The sequence below is a fragment of the Onychostoma macrolepis genome, chromosome 20 (assembly GCF_012432095.1).
Source record: "Onychostoma macrolepis isolate SWU-2019 chromosome 20, ASM1243209v1, whole genome shotgun sequence".
NCBI classification, from domain to species: domain Eukaryota; kingdom Metazoa; phylum Chordata; class Actinopteri; order Cypriniformes; family Cyprinidae; genus Onychostoma; species Onychostoma macrolepis.
In genome coordinates, this window is record NC_081174.1 from 10,072,583 (window position 1) to 10,092,307 (window position 19,725).

At 37.2% G+C, this 19,725-nt stretch overlaps 1 protein-coding gene across 5 annotated transcripts in view; it reads left to right on the forward strand.

Annotated features, from left to right (window-relative positions):
* The first annotated feature begins 364 nt into the window (after positions 1–364).
* The window catches only part of dnm3a (dynamin 3a), a 41,855-nt gene continuing 22,494 nt past the window's right edge, over positions 365–19,725 (forward strand). Inside the window, exons 1-16 of one of the 5 annotated variants that reach the window (XM_058755504.1) lie at positions 365–635; positions 851–1,077; positions 6,895–6,968; positions 7,879–8,028; positions 8,496–8,699; positions 8,825–8,923; positions 10,584–10,744; positions 10,876–11,018; positions 11,229–11,364; positions 11,472–11,539; positions 11,774–11,912; positions 13,057–13,143; positions 13,304–13,374; positions 13,474–13,525; positions 15,303–15,332; positions 16,723–16,836. In XM_058755504.1, coding sequence (XP_058611487.1) covers positions 917–1,077; positions 6,895–6,968; positions 7,879–8,028; positions 8,496–8,699; positions 8,825–8,923; positions 10,584–10,744; positions 10,876–11,018; positions 11,229–11,364; positions 11,472–11,539; positions 11,774–11,912; positions 13,057–13,143; positions 13,304–13,374; positions 13,474–13,525; positions 15,303–15,332; positions 16,723–16,836 — 1,689 coding nt within the window. In that variant the 5' untranslated portion in view covers positions 365–635; positions 851–916. Of the gene's footprint in view, positions 671–850; positions 1,078–6,894; positions 6,969–7,878; positions 8,029–8,495; positions 8,700–8,824; positions 8,924–10,583; positions 10,745–10,875; positions 11,019–11,228; positions 11,365–11,471; positions 11,540–11,773; positions 11,913–13,056; positions 13,144–13,303; positions 13,375–13,473; positions 13,526–15,302; positions 15,350–16,722; positions 16,837–19,725 lie in introns of those variants that run through there. The other 4 variants (XM_058755502.1, XM_058755501.1, XM_058755500.1 and 1 more) reach the window with 4 other exon arrangements.

Sequence of the window (19,725 nt, forward strand, 5' to 3'; positions counted from 1 at the left end):
CCAGCCGAGCGACGCGCAATAACGGCGCGTCACTTTAAAAAACATTTTTTTTAAGTTTTGACTTTTGCTGAATTGACGTTAGAGTAACCAGTTGCATTTGATGTTTGCGTTTGTACATATGATTAATATGCAGATCTGATCTACCCGCAGCTATGTTTGAAATCGTTCAGATTGTGGAAGGACACACACGTGCCACCAGTAGACTAACCTACGTCACTTTTTACTTTTTCAAATGACTAAGGATAATTTTTTTAATAAATTTTTGTAGCTCATACATCTGTGTGCATTACATAATAGTCAAAAAAGCATTTTTTTTTAGAGAACCAAATCTGTACCTCCAGATTCTGTTCAGAGGAGTGGCGTCTGAGCGAGCACGAGCACGCGCACGCGCGCTCCACGAGCGGACAGTTGCTGTCAGGTTTCGACCATAAGTTGAGTTCAGGACAAACGAGCGGATAAAACAGGCGACTTCCACTGGAGATAGTTCATGTGGTTTCTTTATATGTCGCCTTATAGTTTCTTTCGGTTCGTCGTGTATAGAAAGTGTGTGTGTGCTTTTAAGTTCAGTCGCTGCTGCTCACGAGCGCCGTTACTCTTGTCTGTCAGGACCAAACGCTCAGAAAAACTCATTTCAGGTAATTAAACTGCCTGTGATTTACAAACGAAACTGGTTAGTATGTTCAATACGTTTACTTTGTAAAGAAAAAAAAACTTTGTATTTTTAAGTTACGCAGTATTATTTTAGTGGTTTTGCTTTAAAATGCTATGTCTGGGGGGAAAACTTCCCTTGTTTTAAGTTGGCACGTGGTTTTCGCTCTCTCTCAATTTTAATGTATGTATTTTAATATAGCAAAGTTGAATTGTCTGCTGCGCCCGGTGGTTCGCGCGCCGGCCGCATCCTAGCGGCTCCGTAACCATGGGCAACCGGGGGATGGAGGAGCTGATCCCGCTGGTGAACCGGCTGCAGGACGCCTTCAGTGCCATCGGACAGACCTGCGACCTGGACCTGCCGCAGATCGCGGTGGTCGGGGGTCAGAGCGCAGGAAAAAGCTCTGTCCTGGAAAATTTTGTGGGGAGGTATGCCACCATCATAACTGGGCACTGCAGCTGTTGATTATAATTAACAGTTCAGTTCAACATACCAGAGATTTGCTAAGATGTTATTAATGTCATGATTATGGGTCAAACCATGTGTTTTTAATAACAAGACAATGTCAATAGCCTACCTAAATGAGATATCAGGGAGACTGAAGGTTGATTATAGACCTATCAAGATTCTATCAAAAGAGGAAAAAATATTACATGGCTATGTGGATATACTTATTGGCCGATGGTGATAAACTCAAAATGGACTGATAAATCGGCTAGTGATGTTGAATTGAGTCACTTTTCTGCAGAGGCACTGAACTGTATTACTGACGCAGGTGCAGATGGTCTCATCTGTAGTCGGGAGCAGTCACTACCTCTTCCTCCATCTGTCTAATGGCCTGCCAAGCCAGTGTCCGTGAGCCATGCAGAATCTGAAGACTAACTTCATTTTCTCTGGACAATACGGCTGGCAACTTATTTTTCTTAAGGATATTTTTTTCTTAATCTGGTTGGCCACCTAGTAGGTGTGACATATTTTTCCATCATTTATATTTGTTAAGGGAAGCCATTTGAGAAATGTCAATTTCCATCGATCTCTTGAGATAGCCTGATGTACTATAGAAGCGTCTGCAACTTTCTGAACTCAAAACATGTGGTCATGTAAAAAAGTGACTTTTTGGAAAATAAACTTTATACTAATAGTAAGCTTTATTCTAACTTTCTAACTAACAGTGTCTAAAGTGCTCAAAGTAAGTGTAAAATTAAAATACACACACACACAAATATGTTCCCACTTTATATTAGGTGTGTTTAACTGCTGTGTAGATAAGTTAAAAAATAATTATAAAATAAAGAATTAATTGTTAGGTATTTGTTTGGTGTTATGGTTAGCTTTAAGAGGTGTAGGGGTAATCAACAGTGTAATTATATATATATATATATATATATATATATATATATAAATTCCCCCAAAAACACAATATAGAATAATGTGACACTGAAGACTAGAGTAACTGCTGCTGAAATTCAGCTATGCCATCAGAGGAATAAATTGCATTTGAAAATATATTAAAAAAGAAAACCATTTAAATTGTAATAACAATTACAGTGTTACTATTTTACTGTATTTTTTATCAAATAAATGTAGCTTTAGTGAGCATAAGAGCCTTCAAAAACATCTTCATGATGCCAAACTTTTAAAGTTTTTTTATTGTGTGACCCCGTTAAGAATCGCTGAAAGGCACACAGTTTCAAGTCTTTAATAATCTTTTATTTTCTTTATGCAAGAGGAGCCCACAGGATCTTCTCTTTGCATGCTGATTTCCGCATGGAAAGACTGGGCCTGTCCAACAGGAAGCTGTGATTGTTAGTGAAAGCTATTGTTTGCTCAGTGCATATCAGTTTGGTGAGCTGAATTGAAGTGGATATCGCCTGCTTAAGATAAGTGTGTCGGACTGAGAACAAGCTGCTTGCTTATCTGAGAGGGAGGCACTCAAGCGCTCTGACCATCATCCTAAAATCTCGGTCAGTGTGTTGAGGCAACATACTCTCAGGCAGTTGTTGAAGACCCAGTTTACTTTTTTTGCTAGACAGTTTGTTATTTTTGAATGATTCTCTTACATTCTTTATGGCTTATTATAAAGAACATGTTATGTTGACCAAAGATTTTAAGTTCTCTTGGAGCAATTACACAAACTGTATGTCAAAATTCAGTCATCTCTGAAACACCCTAAGAGGTCTTGCACATGCAGTACTATTTATCTCTGAAGCTGTACTAAATCATAATGATGATGATGACTTGATGACACTTGATGACAGCTATAACCCGTGTGTCATTGCATTACAACTAATTACAGTTGGTAATGTAAATAGCCATAAATATGTGGAATTGTACAAATGTCAAAACAGATTGAACCTACAGCACTTTGCAGGGAAAAGCAAGTTGTCAGCACAGATTTAGTGTGTTCACACTTAGTTTGGTTCTTTTTTAGAATCTACCAAACATTCCAAAACAATGCTGTGTACTGGGCTAAATGTGCTCACTGTATGTTGTGTGTACATATGTGGTATTTTTACCAGTCGAGTACTTTATGCAATCTTATAAAATGCATAAAGGAGTCAAAACAGCACCAGAAATACCTTAGTTGCACACACAAATGAAGATCTCCTGCAAGGAGATGGAGGTTTCAATGCCTAGTGCTGAACTGTAATGGGCAACATAGCTCCTACGAGGAGAAGAGAATGTTTTTGGTTCATTTAGAAGTCTTTGGTCTGTATTGCATTCATATTTTAGGTGAACTGTACCAGAGTTTAAAAAGGTAGACTCTCATAACTCAGGACGACGAATTCTTAAATTTCCTTAATTAAGTGATATGTGGAGAATGAAAAATTCTCAGCTTATCCTCATTTTACTCAAAATGTATGTTTTCTTCCATAGAACACAACAGGAGTTAGCTAGCTGAATGTCTAGGTTGATCCTTCCTGTCCGTATATATTTATGAATAAAGTGACTTAAATTTCAGGTCATGCATTGTCCCATGACCTTGGCATATCTAGTTTTTGAGCTACAGAAATGCTATAAAATCACAATTTACATTTATGAATTTGGCAGATATTTTTTTTTAAATATATTTCAATCAGTTCTTGCATTCCTTGGGAATCAAACTCATGACCTTTGCTAGTGTCATGTGCAATAATATGAGCAATGCATGAGCAGTGCTATATTCTGTCTTCTCAAGCCATACGATAGGTTTGTTTCTTTGAATGAAATGATGTTGGAATGAAGTGGAATCATTTATGTATCAGAATGAACTTCTGTGGTGCGGTCATATGATGGCCTACTTAGAGCTCATGCACAGGAAATAATGAGTACACGTATCCATAGCAATGAGTTATATATGAATGGAGGAGAGCAGTGCACCCTCAGCCATCTGTTATCTCAGTATCACTGCCAGTCAGTGGAACACCAGAGATGCCCGGAGAAATGGGTTAGTGAAATTAGATCTCACTGATAGAGGGAGCATAGTGCTTGGGTTTAGTAGAGTAAGTAGTTGATTTTTACATGACCAGTAGAAGACATCTTCTATAGAATTGAGCTAAGATAAAATTTAGCTGATGGGTTTGGAAACTTTCTTTTGAGGAACTTCCCAGGTTCTCACACTGGTTTACAGTACATTTGCATTTATAAATTTAGCAGACACTTTTATTCAAAGTGACTTACAAATGAGGAACACTACAACACAAATGATTCATCCCAAGGAGAACATATAAGAGTAATATAAGAAGTTTAGAATATAGCTGTAGAAAATACCAAAAGTACTGAAGGGATATTTCACCCCAAAATGAATATTCTGTCATTACTTACTTGCCCTCATATCTATCAGACACAAATTAAGAAATGTTTAGTGAAACCTGAGATTTTTGTCCCTCCGTTCAAAGTTCGTTCCACCAAAACTTTGCCACTTCAAAAGGGTTTAGAAAGAAATTTTTAGAAAGAGTCGTTTAATCCAAGTCTTCTGAAGAGACACAAGATCACTTTATATGATAAACAGATTTCATTTAGGCCTTTATTCATATAAACAGTGACCAATGCACATACATAGAACAAATCAAATATGGTAAATGACAGCTCAACAGTATTTCGCAAAAACAAACCTCGCTGATTTTTGCAGAAGCATAAACGTGCTTACTATGTTGGTTCAAGCACGTTTCAGCTTATGTTTTGAGCATCAAGTTTGGTGAAATTGACTTTCAGTGGAGGCACAGAACTCTCTCAGTGTGATTAAAAATATTTATTTGTGTTTGAAAGATGAATGAAAGTTTTGTGGGTTTGGAATGACATGAGGGTGAGTAAATGGTAACAGAATTTAAATTTTTAATTTAATGTGTCACAGTATGCTTTCATATTATGGAAAAGAGCTGGGTGAGCATTCTTCTAAACAGCAACAAAATGATTTATGAGGGGGAGTAAATGATGACTTATTTTAATCTGAAAAAGCTCAGTTAAACACCCGCTGAAGTGTGTACACATTCATACTATGTTACACACAGGCATTGCACAATTCTGCATTATTGTACATATCTGTTTACTACAGTAATGCAAGCTGGGTACTGGGGAAGGGACAGGATGAAATAAGCGGATAGTGAAGAAGAAAGGAAGAAAGAGAAGGAGGAGAAGATGAGGCTGGAGAATTTGAGTCAAGAGGGGCTTTGTTGAGGGGGTTAGAAAAGGGAGGTCAAGGGTAAGTATTGGGAATGACTGGGAATGTAAAGGACATTGTTGAAGAAGAGTGAGCCATGTGTCAAACACACAGATGACTCACTGCCTGGGTTCAAGCTAAATACCACAGGCTGGCCTGCTGGTTCATATACAGTAGTTTCTTGGCTAATATACAGATGAGTTACCCACTCAAGTTCAATACTTAGTGGTTTGTTCAAATCTGTAACCCTACTGTAACTATGAGGAATACTAATAGTCATACGTGATTTAGCAAACACCTCCAACAATTTGTAGTAGCCTATTAGCAATAGTGCTGCAGGGATGACATATTTTCGTAATCCAAAACCCAAAAATTAGTTTTTTTGAATGGGGTTTTGGTTAAATGTCTGAAATAAGGTCTGTGGTTTACAAAAGCAAAAAACATTTTCACATTTATTTTACAACAGAATACATCAGTAATGCCCCCTTTGTGATTTAAAAAAAAAAAAAGTTGTTAGCAGTCTTGAAAAAGACTAGATAAATCTTTATGTTTATAATTGCGCTCTTGCAAACTATTCTGACTCAAGCTTTAAGGGAAAATGTTTTTAACGGTTTTTAAAGAGTTAAAAAAAAAAAAAAAAACTAAATATTGTATTAGGTTTTGCTACTTCCGGTTTGGCCTACAAAGTACATCATCACTGCAGCACTTTATACCATGGATGATTTTACCTGCATTTTGCCCCTCTCCCTGGATGCCTTTAACTAGGTCTAATCCAGTGGGACTTCCCCTCTATTTTGGGCAAAAGTTCTGTTTTAGATCTGCGCACACCCTATTTCCACTATCATCTTTATCATCCATAGTGACTTCATCTCAAGCCTGGGATTCATCAGACCAAATGGAAACCACATTTTTCCATGGAAAAGGCTAACTTTTCCTATCATTGTATTGTTGCTTTCAAAATATATTGAAGAAAAATCAAAGACAAACGGTTCCACACCATGAATCAACCAGAAGCTAACAAATAGAGCTATAATGGTGTTTACACTTTTTGGTGTAATCAAACTATGATTGGTTTATTTAGATATCTCTGCACTTTAAACAGGGGTAAGTTTTTTTTAACATCACCCATGAAGAATATCCAGCTGCAGTTCCTCTACTGGACTGTTTTATTTATAGACAGCACTCATATCCTCTGCACATACTGTAGATGGTGAAAATGAACTGGTTCTGGATTATGAATTCACTACTTTCTGATTATTTAAAGATAGATTGTCTCACAACTCATTTGTAAATGTACAGGCCAGTACAAGTTGTGTGTAAACGTGCCATAAATATCAGAGTATGAGGGTCATGAAGGGTGGGACGAGGTTTATGGTTTCACTGTAAGACTGGACTAGTCCAAGTATGCAGTGACAGAGTCTCTGGCACTGTGCCTCAGACAGGGACTGTCAGTGTATCATGTGAGGGAAGTTTTATGTGTAGGGTTTTTGTTTTGTTTTTTGGAAGGAGAGTTTTACTTTGGCTTGTATGAGGATTTGTCTGCCTGTTGTATGTTTTTTCGTATGTGTAAGCTTTTTTGACATAATGCTCAATGCTACCTTTTCAGAGATTTCCTGCCTAGAGGCTCAGGAATTGTTACAAGGAGACCACTTGTCCTTCAGCTCATCAGTTCAACTTCAGGTACATATACTACTTTTTGGTTATACTTTTACTGCGGCCCTAACTAACAACTAACAACCAATCCAAAATGTATAACACTCAAAACACGCACACACACACACGTTCAACAAATAACTAATTATGTATACCCTATATAAAATAATGATCATAAATCCAATTTAAGCTGCATTTTTTTTTTTCAGTTTCAGTCTTTTAAATTCCATAACACCTTTCTCTGAAAATGATGACTGCTCAAAAGCTGGTCTACATTTTAGTACATGTTTTTACACTTCCCTGACTATGATAATCAATACTTTTTTTTTTTTGATAAATGTTTTTTTACTATAATACCACGTCATTGACTTCTATCTGTTACACTCAAAACCTGTTTATAGAAACACTATTGGTGTAGTAACAGATTGAGGTGTCTGACTCCAAAAGATCACACAATACAATAAATGTGTGAAAAAAAAAAAACATTGCATACATAGACATCTTGTCTTTTTAATGCCTAAATAAAGTCTAATCATATAAAACGTTAAAATTAGTTTGGTAACACAGTTACACCTACAAATTAAAAAATAATAATAATAATTACTTTTGACTTTAAATCTTTTAATACTTTAAATCTTTTGACTTTAATCAATCAAGTCCCTTTTTGTTAATAATATTCTACACAGGTTAGTTTTTATAAACCATCCTAGTCAGAGTCTCTAGTTTCCATCTGTTAATAGCCAATATCATGTGGCCTATATAGAGTATGTACACTGAACACTAGAGGGCAGTGTCTTCCCTGTTAAGGTTAGAATCAGTCAGTGTTTGGAGAGTGGAGAATTTAATTCATGAATGACACATTGTTTAGCTGTCACTTCTCTTAAGGCACTATCATCTTCTGCTTTCTCTAATTCATACTTTCCATTCTCCACCGCAGAGCATGCCGAGTTTCTGCACTGTAAAGGAAAGAAGTTTACAGACTTCGATGATGTCCGACGGGAGATCGAAGCAGAGACAGACAGAGTCACGGGAACAAATAAGGGCATATCCTCCATTTCCATCAACCTTCGTGTCTACTCTCCAAATGGTATTATTGTCAGAAAACAAGTGATTCATTGATGTACATTAATGCCCTTATGCTCACAAAGGCTGCATTTATTGTCATCATTTTACAATATTATTTATTCCTGTGATGTCAAAGCTGAATTTTCAGCAGCTGTTTTGATGCTCAAGAATCATGTCTTATTAATGATAATATTGCTTATGCTTAATATTTTTGTTTAAACCATGATCTCTTTTTAGGATTCTGTGATAAAAAAGAAAGTTTACTTTTTAACTTTACTATAACTTTTGCTCAATTTAATGTGTTCTTACTGATTTTCTTTAAAAAAAAAAAAAAAAAAAAGCTAAACACAAAACAAAATAAATGATACTGAAGGTATATTTGCTCTCCTTTTAATGGTGTTTATGCCTCTCATTTAGATTTTTTTCCTTCCTATAAGTATCTCTGACCAAATATTTGTGTCTGTTTTTGTTTTTCTCTGTTTCTTGTAGTTTTGAACCTCACTCTGATAGATCTTCCAGGCATAACTAAAGTACCAGTGGGAGATCAGCCCCCTGACATTGAATACCAGATCAGAGACATGATCATGCAGTTCATCTGCAGAGAGAATTGTCTCATCCTGGCTGTCACACCCGCTAACATGGATCTGGCTAACTCTGATGCTCTTAAACTGGCCAAAGACGTGGATCCACAGGGTGTGTGGGAAAGAGCAGTTAGAGCTCATGTCTGTCCTCAGTTATATCCCCTCTTGGCAATCTCACATCTTCATAGTGTCTTTCCTTCTTGTTTTTCTTCCGGTTGTACTTGATCTTTCTTTCAGGCCATCGCACCATCGGTGTGATCACTAAGCTGGATCTGATGGACAAGGGCACAGATGTCAGGGACGTGCTGGAGAACAGGTTACTGCCACTACGCAGAGGTACAGCGCACATGTAGAAATGTGCTGTCAGCAGAGGCCCAGTGCAGTTTGGTCTAAGACCTGGGCCACTGCCAAGCAAGTCTGCTGCAGGCTATAGTGGCTAAAACAGGGCCAGGTGCAGAGTCTTCATGCTTCCTGCTGCTGCCTTAATGCATTAGACACACAGAAGTCCAGCCATGGAGAAGGGTTAAGACACCCTGGAAATCCTATTCCTCAGTCATTTATGCAGATTGCATACAGACTTACTTCTAGTTGTAGAACGTTGGCTTTTTCTTTTTTTGTTGTGAAGGGGTCACAACACTGCTGAACTTTCAAGAAATCGCATTTTCCCTCCTAAAGTCTAAAGTTCTAGAGAAATAATTTTTGCCATAACAGAGTTGAGCTCATGCTTTGGCTAGGCCAGCGATTCTCAAGCTTTTTGACTCCTTGTCTACAACAATATTTAAATAACATAATTTTTTTAATTACTAATGCAGATTAAATTCAGAATTCATGTAATTGAAAATAGATTTCACAATTGGCTAAATGTCCTTTAGGCATCCTGTTCTTTTTAACCAATGGATTTACATGACTTTTCCAGTCGTTTATGATTTACTTGAGAAGGTTATAAGGAATAATAAGGAATTAAGGAATAATATCTCTTATGTTTATCTGTTTTAGCATCTTTTAAAGCTTGTTTTGTCTAAATCTTATTGTTAAATAATCTTGAGTCATCTTGAGGACATCTTTGAAGTTTGTTTAGGCTCCCTAGTAGACCCCAGCCCCCTGGTCGAGAACCACTGCATCTAGTCTAAATGAAATGCAATACTGATAAAAACTGTGACATAAAGCCATTAGGTTTAAAAGAAAAAATCTCACAATATAATAGGATTGAAGAAAGTGAAGGGACAAATTTGAAAATTCAAAAGCTTTTTAAAATCATTACATGATGATAAATGTGTGATGTTTTAATTACATTAAAGGAATATTTTAATTAAAGAATTCACCCAAAAATTTATATTTTGTCATTAATTACTCTTCCTCGTGTCGTTCCAAACCCGTAAAACCTTCGATCATCTTCAGAACACAAATTAAGATATTTTTGATAAAATCCCAGAACTTTCTTGACCCTTCATAGACAGCAATGTAACTGAAATGTTCCCAGGCCCAGAAACGTAGTAAGGACATCGATAAAATAGTCCATGTGACATCAGTGGTTCACATGCGTCATGGTACTCTCATGAATGGTGCTGAAAGGAGAAAAATTGTTGAATAAAATTGTTATTTTTGTTTTCTTTGAGCACAAACATTATTCTCATAGCTTCATAAAATTACACTTGAACCACTGATATCACATGGACTATTTTAACAATGTCCTTACTACCTTTCTGGACCTGGGAACATTTTAGTTACGTTGCTGTCCATGGAGGGTCAGAAAGCTATCGGATTTCATTAAAAATATGTTCTTTTGTGTTCCGAAGATCTTACGGGATTTTTGGGTTTACAATCCCTTTTTTATTCTGTGCATCCTAGTTAAATGTCATGGTACTGGTAAATTATTATTATTACTGGTAAACTATTAAAGCGGCTGTATGTAAGTTCTGATCGTAAGAATGTATCTGAAAGAAGAGAACTTTTCCCCTCTACTTTATTTATTCCTGTCTCCCTGTTGTGACTACAGGTTATGTTGGTGTGGTCAACCGTAGTCAGAAGGACATTGAGGGAAAAAAGGACATCAGTGCAGCTCTGGCTGCAGAAAGACGGTTCTTCAAGTCACATCCTGCATATAGACACATGGCAGACTGCATGGGCACTCCGTACTTACAGAGGCTCCTCAATCAGGTAACAAGAGAATGATACTACACAGAATATGTCTGAAATACATAGTAGTGCCCAGATTAAAAAAGGAAAATTATACTTTGAATTGTATTTCTTCCCTTTTTCTACTCCTAAACCCCTCTCCATCTCTCTAGCAACTTACCAACCACATTCGTGACACATTACCAGCATTACGCAGTCGACTGCAGGGTCAACTTCTGTCACTGGATAAAGAGGCAGAGGAGTACAAGTGCTTGAACCCAGATGACCCCTCGCGCAAGACCAAGGCCTTAATGCAGTGGGTTCACACACACATAAACTCACACTAATTCAGAGAATAAATAAACATGCACAGATAAACACAAACAAACATGGACACATACACGCTAGTCTTTACCTAATGCAATAAACAAGACCTTTGTTTACAGCCTAAAGAACAAACAGATTGCAGATAAGACCAGAACTGAAGATGCCACACACAAACACATACTGTTTCTTTGTTGTCCAGGCTGATACAGCACTTTGGGCTGGATTTTGAGAAGCGGATCGAAGGATCTGGGGATCAGGTGGACACAGTGGAGCTTTCAGGAGGAGCCAAAATTAATCGCATCTTTCATGAGCGTTTTCCTTTTGAGCTGGTTAAGGTGATTCTTAAAAAATATTAATTGATTATTATTAATTACTTGAATGCCATTCATAGCTCCGAAATCAGAGCAAATGCTGATTTCCTGTTCACATTCCACTACATCAGATGGAGTTTGATGAGAAAGAATTACGAAGGGAGATCAGTTACGCCATTAAAAACATCCATGGCATCAGGTACATGTCACAAACATTTATCAAATGATTTAAAAGGGCACTCAGTCATTTTCTGTTTTCATTATGCTTGCCGTTATGGCAGTCATCTTAAACTGTTTACCAAAATATTTTCATACATAGAGCCTTTCTATATGTTTTTCTCTACCTCTCCTTCTATTTTTTTTTTTTTATAACAAAATATATTCAGATGTTATCTCCCTGTACTGCATTTTTTCTCTGCTCTTGGTGGTTCAGGACAGGCCTGTTCACACCCGATATGGCCTTTGAAGCTATAGTGAAGAAGCAGATTGTGAAGCTTAAAGGGCCGTGTCTCAAGTGTGTAGACATGGTGATCCAGGAGCTCATCAACACAGTACAACAGTGTACCAACAAGGTAAAACATCCTCTTATACATCCTTTTGTGAGTGAATGGATGTACATAGACATGTTTAAGTCAATGACAATTATAATGCTACAGAAGTGTATAATATGTTTCCAGTAAATTCAGCGTGATCTTATTTTACTTTAAAAGTTTGCTAAAACAATCTTTAAATAGTGCTTTGCATGACCCAAGTGATCAGTGATCAGCAGAAAAGGAAAGTCATTACAAGTTATTACATGTTAATGAAAGATTAACAAGACAAACTATTTTTATTATTGGAATAACATGGACTAATGGTTCGTTCACCCCTTGTAAAAAATTTTACACATGAACTTTTAAAAGAGTACATATTACAGAAATGATATACTTAAGTACGATCTGAATGTAACATGTTTGGGCACATAATTCCATTATTATTCCATGTTGCAGTTAAATGGAAATATATTATAGTTTAAATTTATATTAAATGTAATTAGCTCAACTGTAGAGTGATATTTTGACCAATTTAAATTAGACTAAAATACATCTTATATGTAGTTTCATTATTCAGTTTTCTTTGAAATATATTTGAAGTGTATTGCTGGATTTATGGCATGTACTGAAGCATTTATGGTAAACTAAAATACAGTAAAGTATAAAGTATGGCATTTATTATGGTAAACTAAAATATGCTTACAGTTATTTCTATTGAAACTTGCTTGTCATGTATTTAAATGTTTTGTAATTACACATTTGTAATGATGAAGTTGCAATTTAGTACATTTAAAATATATTAACTTTAAGTTTAAGTATATTTGTCAATGCATCAAAATAAGTGTACTTCATAGCACGACAAAAGATTATTAAAAGGATTTAAAATGTGCTTTAAAGTAAGTGTACTTAAGTGTGATAAACAACTCTATTATGTACACACAAGTGGCCTTTTATTTAATTAATTTGACATTATCTGCAAATACGGTTTTAAACATAAATACTTGAAGTACTTTAGATACCTCAAGATTTGAAGTACACTTCACATTCAAAACAATTATGCACACTTCTTTTTAAAGATACAGAAGGGACAAAAAGACAAGGAACTTAAGTTAAGAATGTAAATGGTGGTGGTAATGTTTTTAGATTTTTCTTTCTATTTTAACTAGTTTTTTTCTGTCCACAGTTAGAGTCCTTTCCAAAACTGCGAGAGGAGACGGAGAGGATAGTGACCACACACATTCGGGAACGAGAGAGTCAAGCCAAAGACCAGGTCAGACCGATACCTACACACAACCTTTCTAATTAATCTCTCTTTTTAGGGAGGGTGTAGTTGTGGTTGAAAAGAACTTTATTAGCAGTTTACTTACAAATGACTGTTTTATGTATGTCATATCTTGTTTTGCATATTCATGTCTTTGTTCATTGAACAGGTTTTACTTTCACTAGAGATTCAACTCTCTTACATCAACACAAACCATGAAGATTTTATCGGGTTTGCAAAGTAAGTCTTTAAAAATATATATATAACAATAAAAAAAATAAAACACGTTTAAGAACATGGCATGAAATATTTTTGCTCCATTTACACATCTCCTTTCAGCGCTCAACAGAAAACCAATCAAACGAGTAAGAAGCCTTCAGCTGGGAACCAGGTGAGTCACAGTGTTTTATGAGCTGATAATATGAACCTGGTATAAATCAGAAAGCATCAGCTGGCAGGGTTTGGACAATCCTTTTCTGGAAGGAAGTCTCTTTTCTGCTCAAGCTCTGTTGCTCTTTTGGTCATCTGTCTCACATCAGATAATATGTGGCTTATGTGTATGTCTAACATTTTTTCATATTAATCTTGCTCTCGATGGCTTGTGTTTCTATTTCAAGTGCTGTAAATTAATGGTCATTTTTTCTCTTTCTCTCTGATGGCTGTTTTTTGCCCCCTTTTCTATCGACTTTCAATGTTTAACATTGGAGTTTCATCATTGTAACTGATGAAATTGGCTCTTACAAATTATTTAAAGCCCTGAGCCTAGTAGAGCTCAAAAATGGCTGCCCACTTTTTAGTGGCCTGTATTCTTTATCTACATTTGACTGAGCAGTTTTTGAATGACAAGCAAGAAGAGTTCTTGTAAGGAGAAGAATTTATTGAAGGTGGTTATGTAGCATGCCCCTCTCTTCAGATCCATTCCATCTTACTCAATGGCCCTTTCAGGGAAGTGTTGGGGAGCTGGCTGGAGCTAAACTCTGCAGGGCAGTGACCTTCCTGGAGCAGGATTGGACACACCTGGTTTATATGTCAAAAAATGATTTCCCAATGGAGATTCTAAATGGCTCTGTGCTGTGCACCTAAAATTGATTACAGTGGATATAAGGACAAATATTACAGTCCATTCTGTGAGTTGCTCCTTCCCATCTTCAGTGTCCATTTTAAAGGAATTTTCCAGGTTCAATCATTTGAACAATTAAAGCCTAATTTGAATAAATCTCTAGGTACACTACCATTGAAATGTTTGGGATAAGTAATTCTGAATGAAATTGATCATTTTATTCAGCAAGGATGCGTTAAATTGATCAAAAGTGATCTTTTTTTTTAACATTGATAATAATAAATGTTTATTGAGCACCAAATCAGCATATTAGAATGATTTCTGAAGGATCATGTGACACTGAAGACTGGAGTAATGATGCTGAAAATTCAGCTTTGCCATCACAGGAATAAATTACTTTTGAAAATATTTAGAAAACAGTTATTAAAAAAAGTATTATTATTCTCATTATTATGACTGCTACCGAATTTTAAAAACATTCTTACTAACCAAAACTTTAGTGTATGTCAAAAAATGTATGTATTGTACTAATTGCAGTCTAGTAAGCAACTGGAATAAATGTTAAAATACACTGTTTCAGAAGTATAGCTACAAAGCATTAACTTTGTACGTTCACTTGAGATTACTGTAATAAAATCAATTAAAACCATGACTAACAGGATGATTTAGATGACATAAGTTACAAATAAAAAAAACTATTTTTTTCTTTATTTTAATTATACATGGTTGACTGTAAAAATGTTTTTTCTATGTTATTAAACATTCAGGGTGTGAAAGTTATTTTTTGTGGTAATAGAGTTGGACTAGTATTGAACCTGGAGCATTCCTGTTATGTCATAAGGACACTGTATGCTGATCTATGTTCATATCTCCTCCACTGTGCACTGTGCTACATACAGTATATGCTGTTTGCTGTACATGTCTAATCTTTACTAATTTAATCCATCCATTGCTTAGAAAATTATTTTGTATTCTTTGTGTTGGTGATATAGTAACATTTCACAAAGTTGAAGGAATAAATGTGGAGTGGCAGCGTGCCAGGAGAGATGCCCATGCTCACTGGTGCCACCTTAATGCTTTTATTCTCTCCTCTCTGCTGATGTTTTAGGGTGCTGCCCCTCCTCCATCCAGTCAAATTGTACGAGTCCAGTGTCTGTAAGCCTTACCTACTGTCTACCAGCGTCACATAGTCTCATTTGTGTTTGTGGCTATGTATGTATGTCAGAAAGCCTGTATGCCTCTGAACACAGCAAAATCACATCTTCCTCTTTATTTTCCACCCTTTGTCTGGTGCTGCTGCCACATAAATCAAAGACATTCTGAGACTCAGAAATTCAGATTTTTATGACTCCTGCTAAAACACTCCCCAAACGTTGTTGTACAGTGTGTTTTTCATGCACTACACTTCCCTAAAGACTCCTCAATCAGTGTATATACACAACAGTCCAAAACATGACTTATTTGACCTTTGAACTCTTATTCTGAATCCTGATTTGCCCAGCGGTGTCTTTTAAATCCTAAACCACATTCTAAAACCTTATTCTACTAATTACCTGCTTTTTATTCTCCTGTTCATCATTTTAATGTCTCTGAATCACTGTACTGTATAATGTACTGTCTGTGAATGAACCTCCTTACAGTTTGCAGCCCTGTAACTCTGTAAGTACATGAGTCGTGTGTATGTGGGCGCTAATGTTAAAAACAGGTTGGAATCTCAAACTTCTCTTTGATCTCAGGCCATTTGGCGTTTGTGTGTGTATATGTTTGCGTGTGTGTTTTGCGATTTCTGATTTTGAACAAAAGTGGTGTGTGCTGCAAACTTGAGGTTGGTACAGTCACAAAATAAAGATTTTTTTGTTTGTTTTATTGTTTTTTTGGAGGTAAACAATAGGTGAAGAAAAATGTGTTGAAGAAGTTTTTTTGTATGTTATCAGAATATTGTATCCACAGATCATATGTATGATGGAGAAATGCAATATGGTATCTTTTTTTACTTTTTCAAGGTGAAATCAGTATATTCTGCAATTTTGAGAAGAATAGTTCATACCAATTTCTAAACAACAACTGCTCATAATGTTGTTAAACTGAATGAATGACGCACAAGATAAAACTCTGTTTTTAAAGTCAAGATCAGCTTAAATCAGCCAGCAAATGACTCATATTTCCTACGGGATGTTTTGGACCTTTCCCCCTCCTCTCTTTGCCATCCCGACCTTCTGTTTCCTTGTCTTTCTTCACCCCCACCCTTTCATCCCTCCATTTATCCAATGCCCACTAGCTTTTATTGTTATTGCTTTAGTTTTATATCTATCTGTCTATCTATCTATTGTTATATCTATCTATCTATCTATCATTCTATCATTCTATCGTGCTAATATAAATGCCAAGTGAATTTTAGTAACTGGTTACAGATTTGACTACTTCTTTAATTTCACCTTCATCTTTTTATTTCTTAGAGGACCAGAGAATTTCATCCTCTGCCTGTGTTTTTGAACCCAGACATTTCACCTCTGACTTTTGCCCCTCAGGTGATTCGCAAGGGCTGGTTAACCATCAACAACATCAGTTTGATCAAAGGAGGGGCCAAGGAGTACTGGTTCATGCTCACCGCAGAGAGTCTGTCCTGGTTTAAAGATGACGAGGTAAGTAACTGAATTACAAAATTAAATTAATTCATTTAATGATGATCATGGGAAAATACATTTTTCAGTGGTCTGCTTAAAGTTCCCTGTCAGGTTGTGGTGGAACTCATTGGCCGGTCTCTTTGTCAGTCACACTGTGTGGCCTGTCAGGCGGGCTGCCATCTGTCTGCCTGTCTGTGCCTGCTGTACAGGTGCAGGAAGTTCTGCACAGCAAGTGTAGACAGGCAGACAGACAACGCTCTCAGTCAATGGCAGCACAGCCTGCTTCTCCCGACCGGAAGCCGGAAGCAAAGCGGCAAGAGAGAGGACAAAAATAATGTGTTACTACTATACAAACACGCATGCCCTCTAAATGTGTTTCTATTCACATCATTGCATTTAACATACATTTTCATGCTTTTCTTATTCCATTTATCATTTTTTAAAGATAAATCAATAATTGTCTGTTGAGATTTTAAAATGACACAGAAAATTCACAGTACTCTTAAAGAAGACAGTAATGTAAATGCAGTAGCTCATTGCTAGATTATAAAACTCTTGTTTTCACTTATATTTCACTCTTTCATTTCTCGTTTTGTTGAATCCCTCTTTTCCTCCTTTGCTTCTTATTTTACTTGCTCCCTTTTCCTGGTATACCCCCACCGTCTCTCTCTGTCCACTGGGAATTAAGGCATTTGGTCTGGATCACCCTGACATAGCTGGAAGCCCCCCAAGTCAAACTAACACACAAACACACACACACACACACACACACACACTCAGACACACATGGATATTGATATACACAGAATCTTAAACACACACAGACGCAGACACACTTATGCTTACCAGTCATCCTGACTGCCAAATGCATGCGACTATATAAGCAAACACTAATTTTAATGAATACTGAAACTCAAAACCCGCTCAGCACTTCAAACGGAGGAATTTGTATAAACACTGGCATATTTTTCTGAAACTCACACACCTTCAGGCTCAAAATATTCAAATGCAAATACATCTAAACTCTGAATTATAAACTCTGTTGGTATTTAGATTAAAATAATGGCTTCTTTTAAAATTAGCATTGAATTTAAGATGAGTTTTTAAATATTAGAGGACTTCAGAAGTTGGCTGGCTTTACAGTTCCTCATGTTCTGGTGAATCCATTATTTCTTTTGAATATGAACATGTACATGATTTTTCCAGGACTTTTCAATTCAAGAATTACATTTAAATTTGAAATTCAATTCAAAATATGAATATTTGACACTCTTTTCAATATCTCCATCTCTTTTCCTGTCTATCTTCTTTACTTTCTCTTCATTTCATTCTGTCTCTGTGGTTGGCAGTCTCGCTGGGGCCATACACATTCCTGGGTGGAAAATTGTAAGACTTTGTCCAAACACCATCCAGCCTCCTAGAGCCTGCCGAAAGAGAGAGAGAGAAGAGAGGAGAGAGGAAGAGATACAGCCCCTCACCCCTTTGCAGCAGATCACATTGCAATTCTCACGCATTATATGTGCACATACACATTCTCACATTAAGCGAATCACTTCTTTCCCCTTAAAAGCTTCAGTTGTACTTCGGTACAAACTGGCATCAGATGTTCCCTTCCTTTCTTTAAATCTGTCCCAGTTCTGATGGCGTTCATAGGCCGAGACTGCTGGTTTGGGTTAATCAGCGCCCAACACTAAACAGACACGCATTCCTGCAGTCTTCCCTCTCTCTCTTTTTGAGCCGAGCTGCATGAGGGAAAACAGATGACTTGTGCACCGCTCCACTTTTGTTAGCATTCGGTATAATCACTGTCTTTTCACCTCTTGTCTGTGCCGTGCAAGTTAGCATGCATACATACAACGATTATGCTGAGATCTGGAAAATCACTTATCGAAACCTACGAAGGGCCTTCTGCACATCTCGAGACAGTTCAACGGAGAACTAGCCAGACACCTGGAGCTTTGATATAAACAATATGTATGCACGGCTAACCCTAAGTACATACGTGTTCACGGTAATGACTACTAGAACAGTTTTAGCTAGTTTTAGCCAGGTTTAGCTACACATAATGTGGCTGATGTGACGTATATGCCGCCTATTCGGTGGACGATCATCTAAATTCAAGCTGTCAATCAAGGAACCTCTTCTGTGTCATTAGCGCCAACTTTGAGTCCACAGAGACATGCAGTACCAACACTGGTGTAGATAACAAAGCAAACATAGCAGAGTCTGACTTTTCACCTGCAGTCGTTGAGTTTTGTGTGTGTTTTTGCTGGAGTTTGAGAGTTTGCGTCGGTTCTCCAGCGATGTGTGTCCATGCACAGTCTAACCAATGTGCAGACTACTGTACACCAGTATGATCCTGAACAGGTAGTCTGAACACTGGGATGACGGAGCAGGAGTTCCAACCCTCTCTCTCACTCGCTTTCTCTCTCTCTCTTTTCACTTATTTTTCTTTATCTACTTCAATCACTCAGTCCAACCCTGCTGGCCTCGACCTTCACAGGAGGCGGTAGAAGATGCAAAATAAACAGGACAGAAATAGACTCCATTGCTTCTATCTCATTCTCAGTTGGGATGACGCCGATGTAGAGGACGGAGAGAGACGCTCCAGATGTCCGTTTACCCGTTTTCGACTTTCTTGGTTCCGTCTTGTCCCCGGCTGCCGTTTTCCCGCGTCGGTTTGCAGTATCCAGCCTTGACGTGGCACATTCGCTCCCACAGCCGCCTATCTGGCAGGACGTTCATGGAAGGCATAGCAAAAAAGAGGGAATGAGGAGTCAGAGAAGGAAGGAGAGAGAGACAGAGTGAGAGAGAGAGAGAAGAGAGGGAGGGACCCCACTGGCCATATAAGGGTTGATGGGACCCTTGGGGAATAAACTTTTGGAGTGGTCCGTTATTTCTCAATTC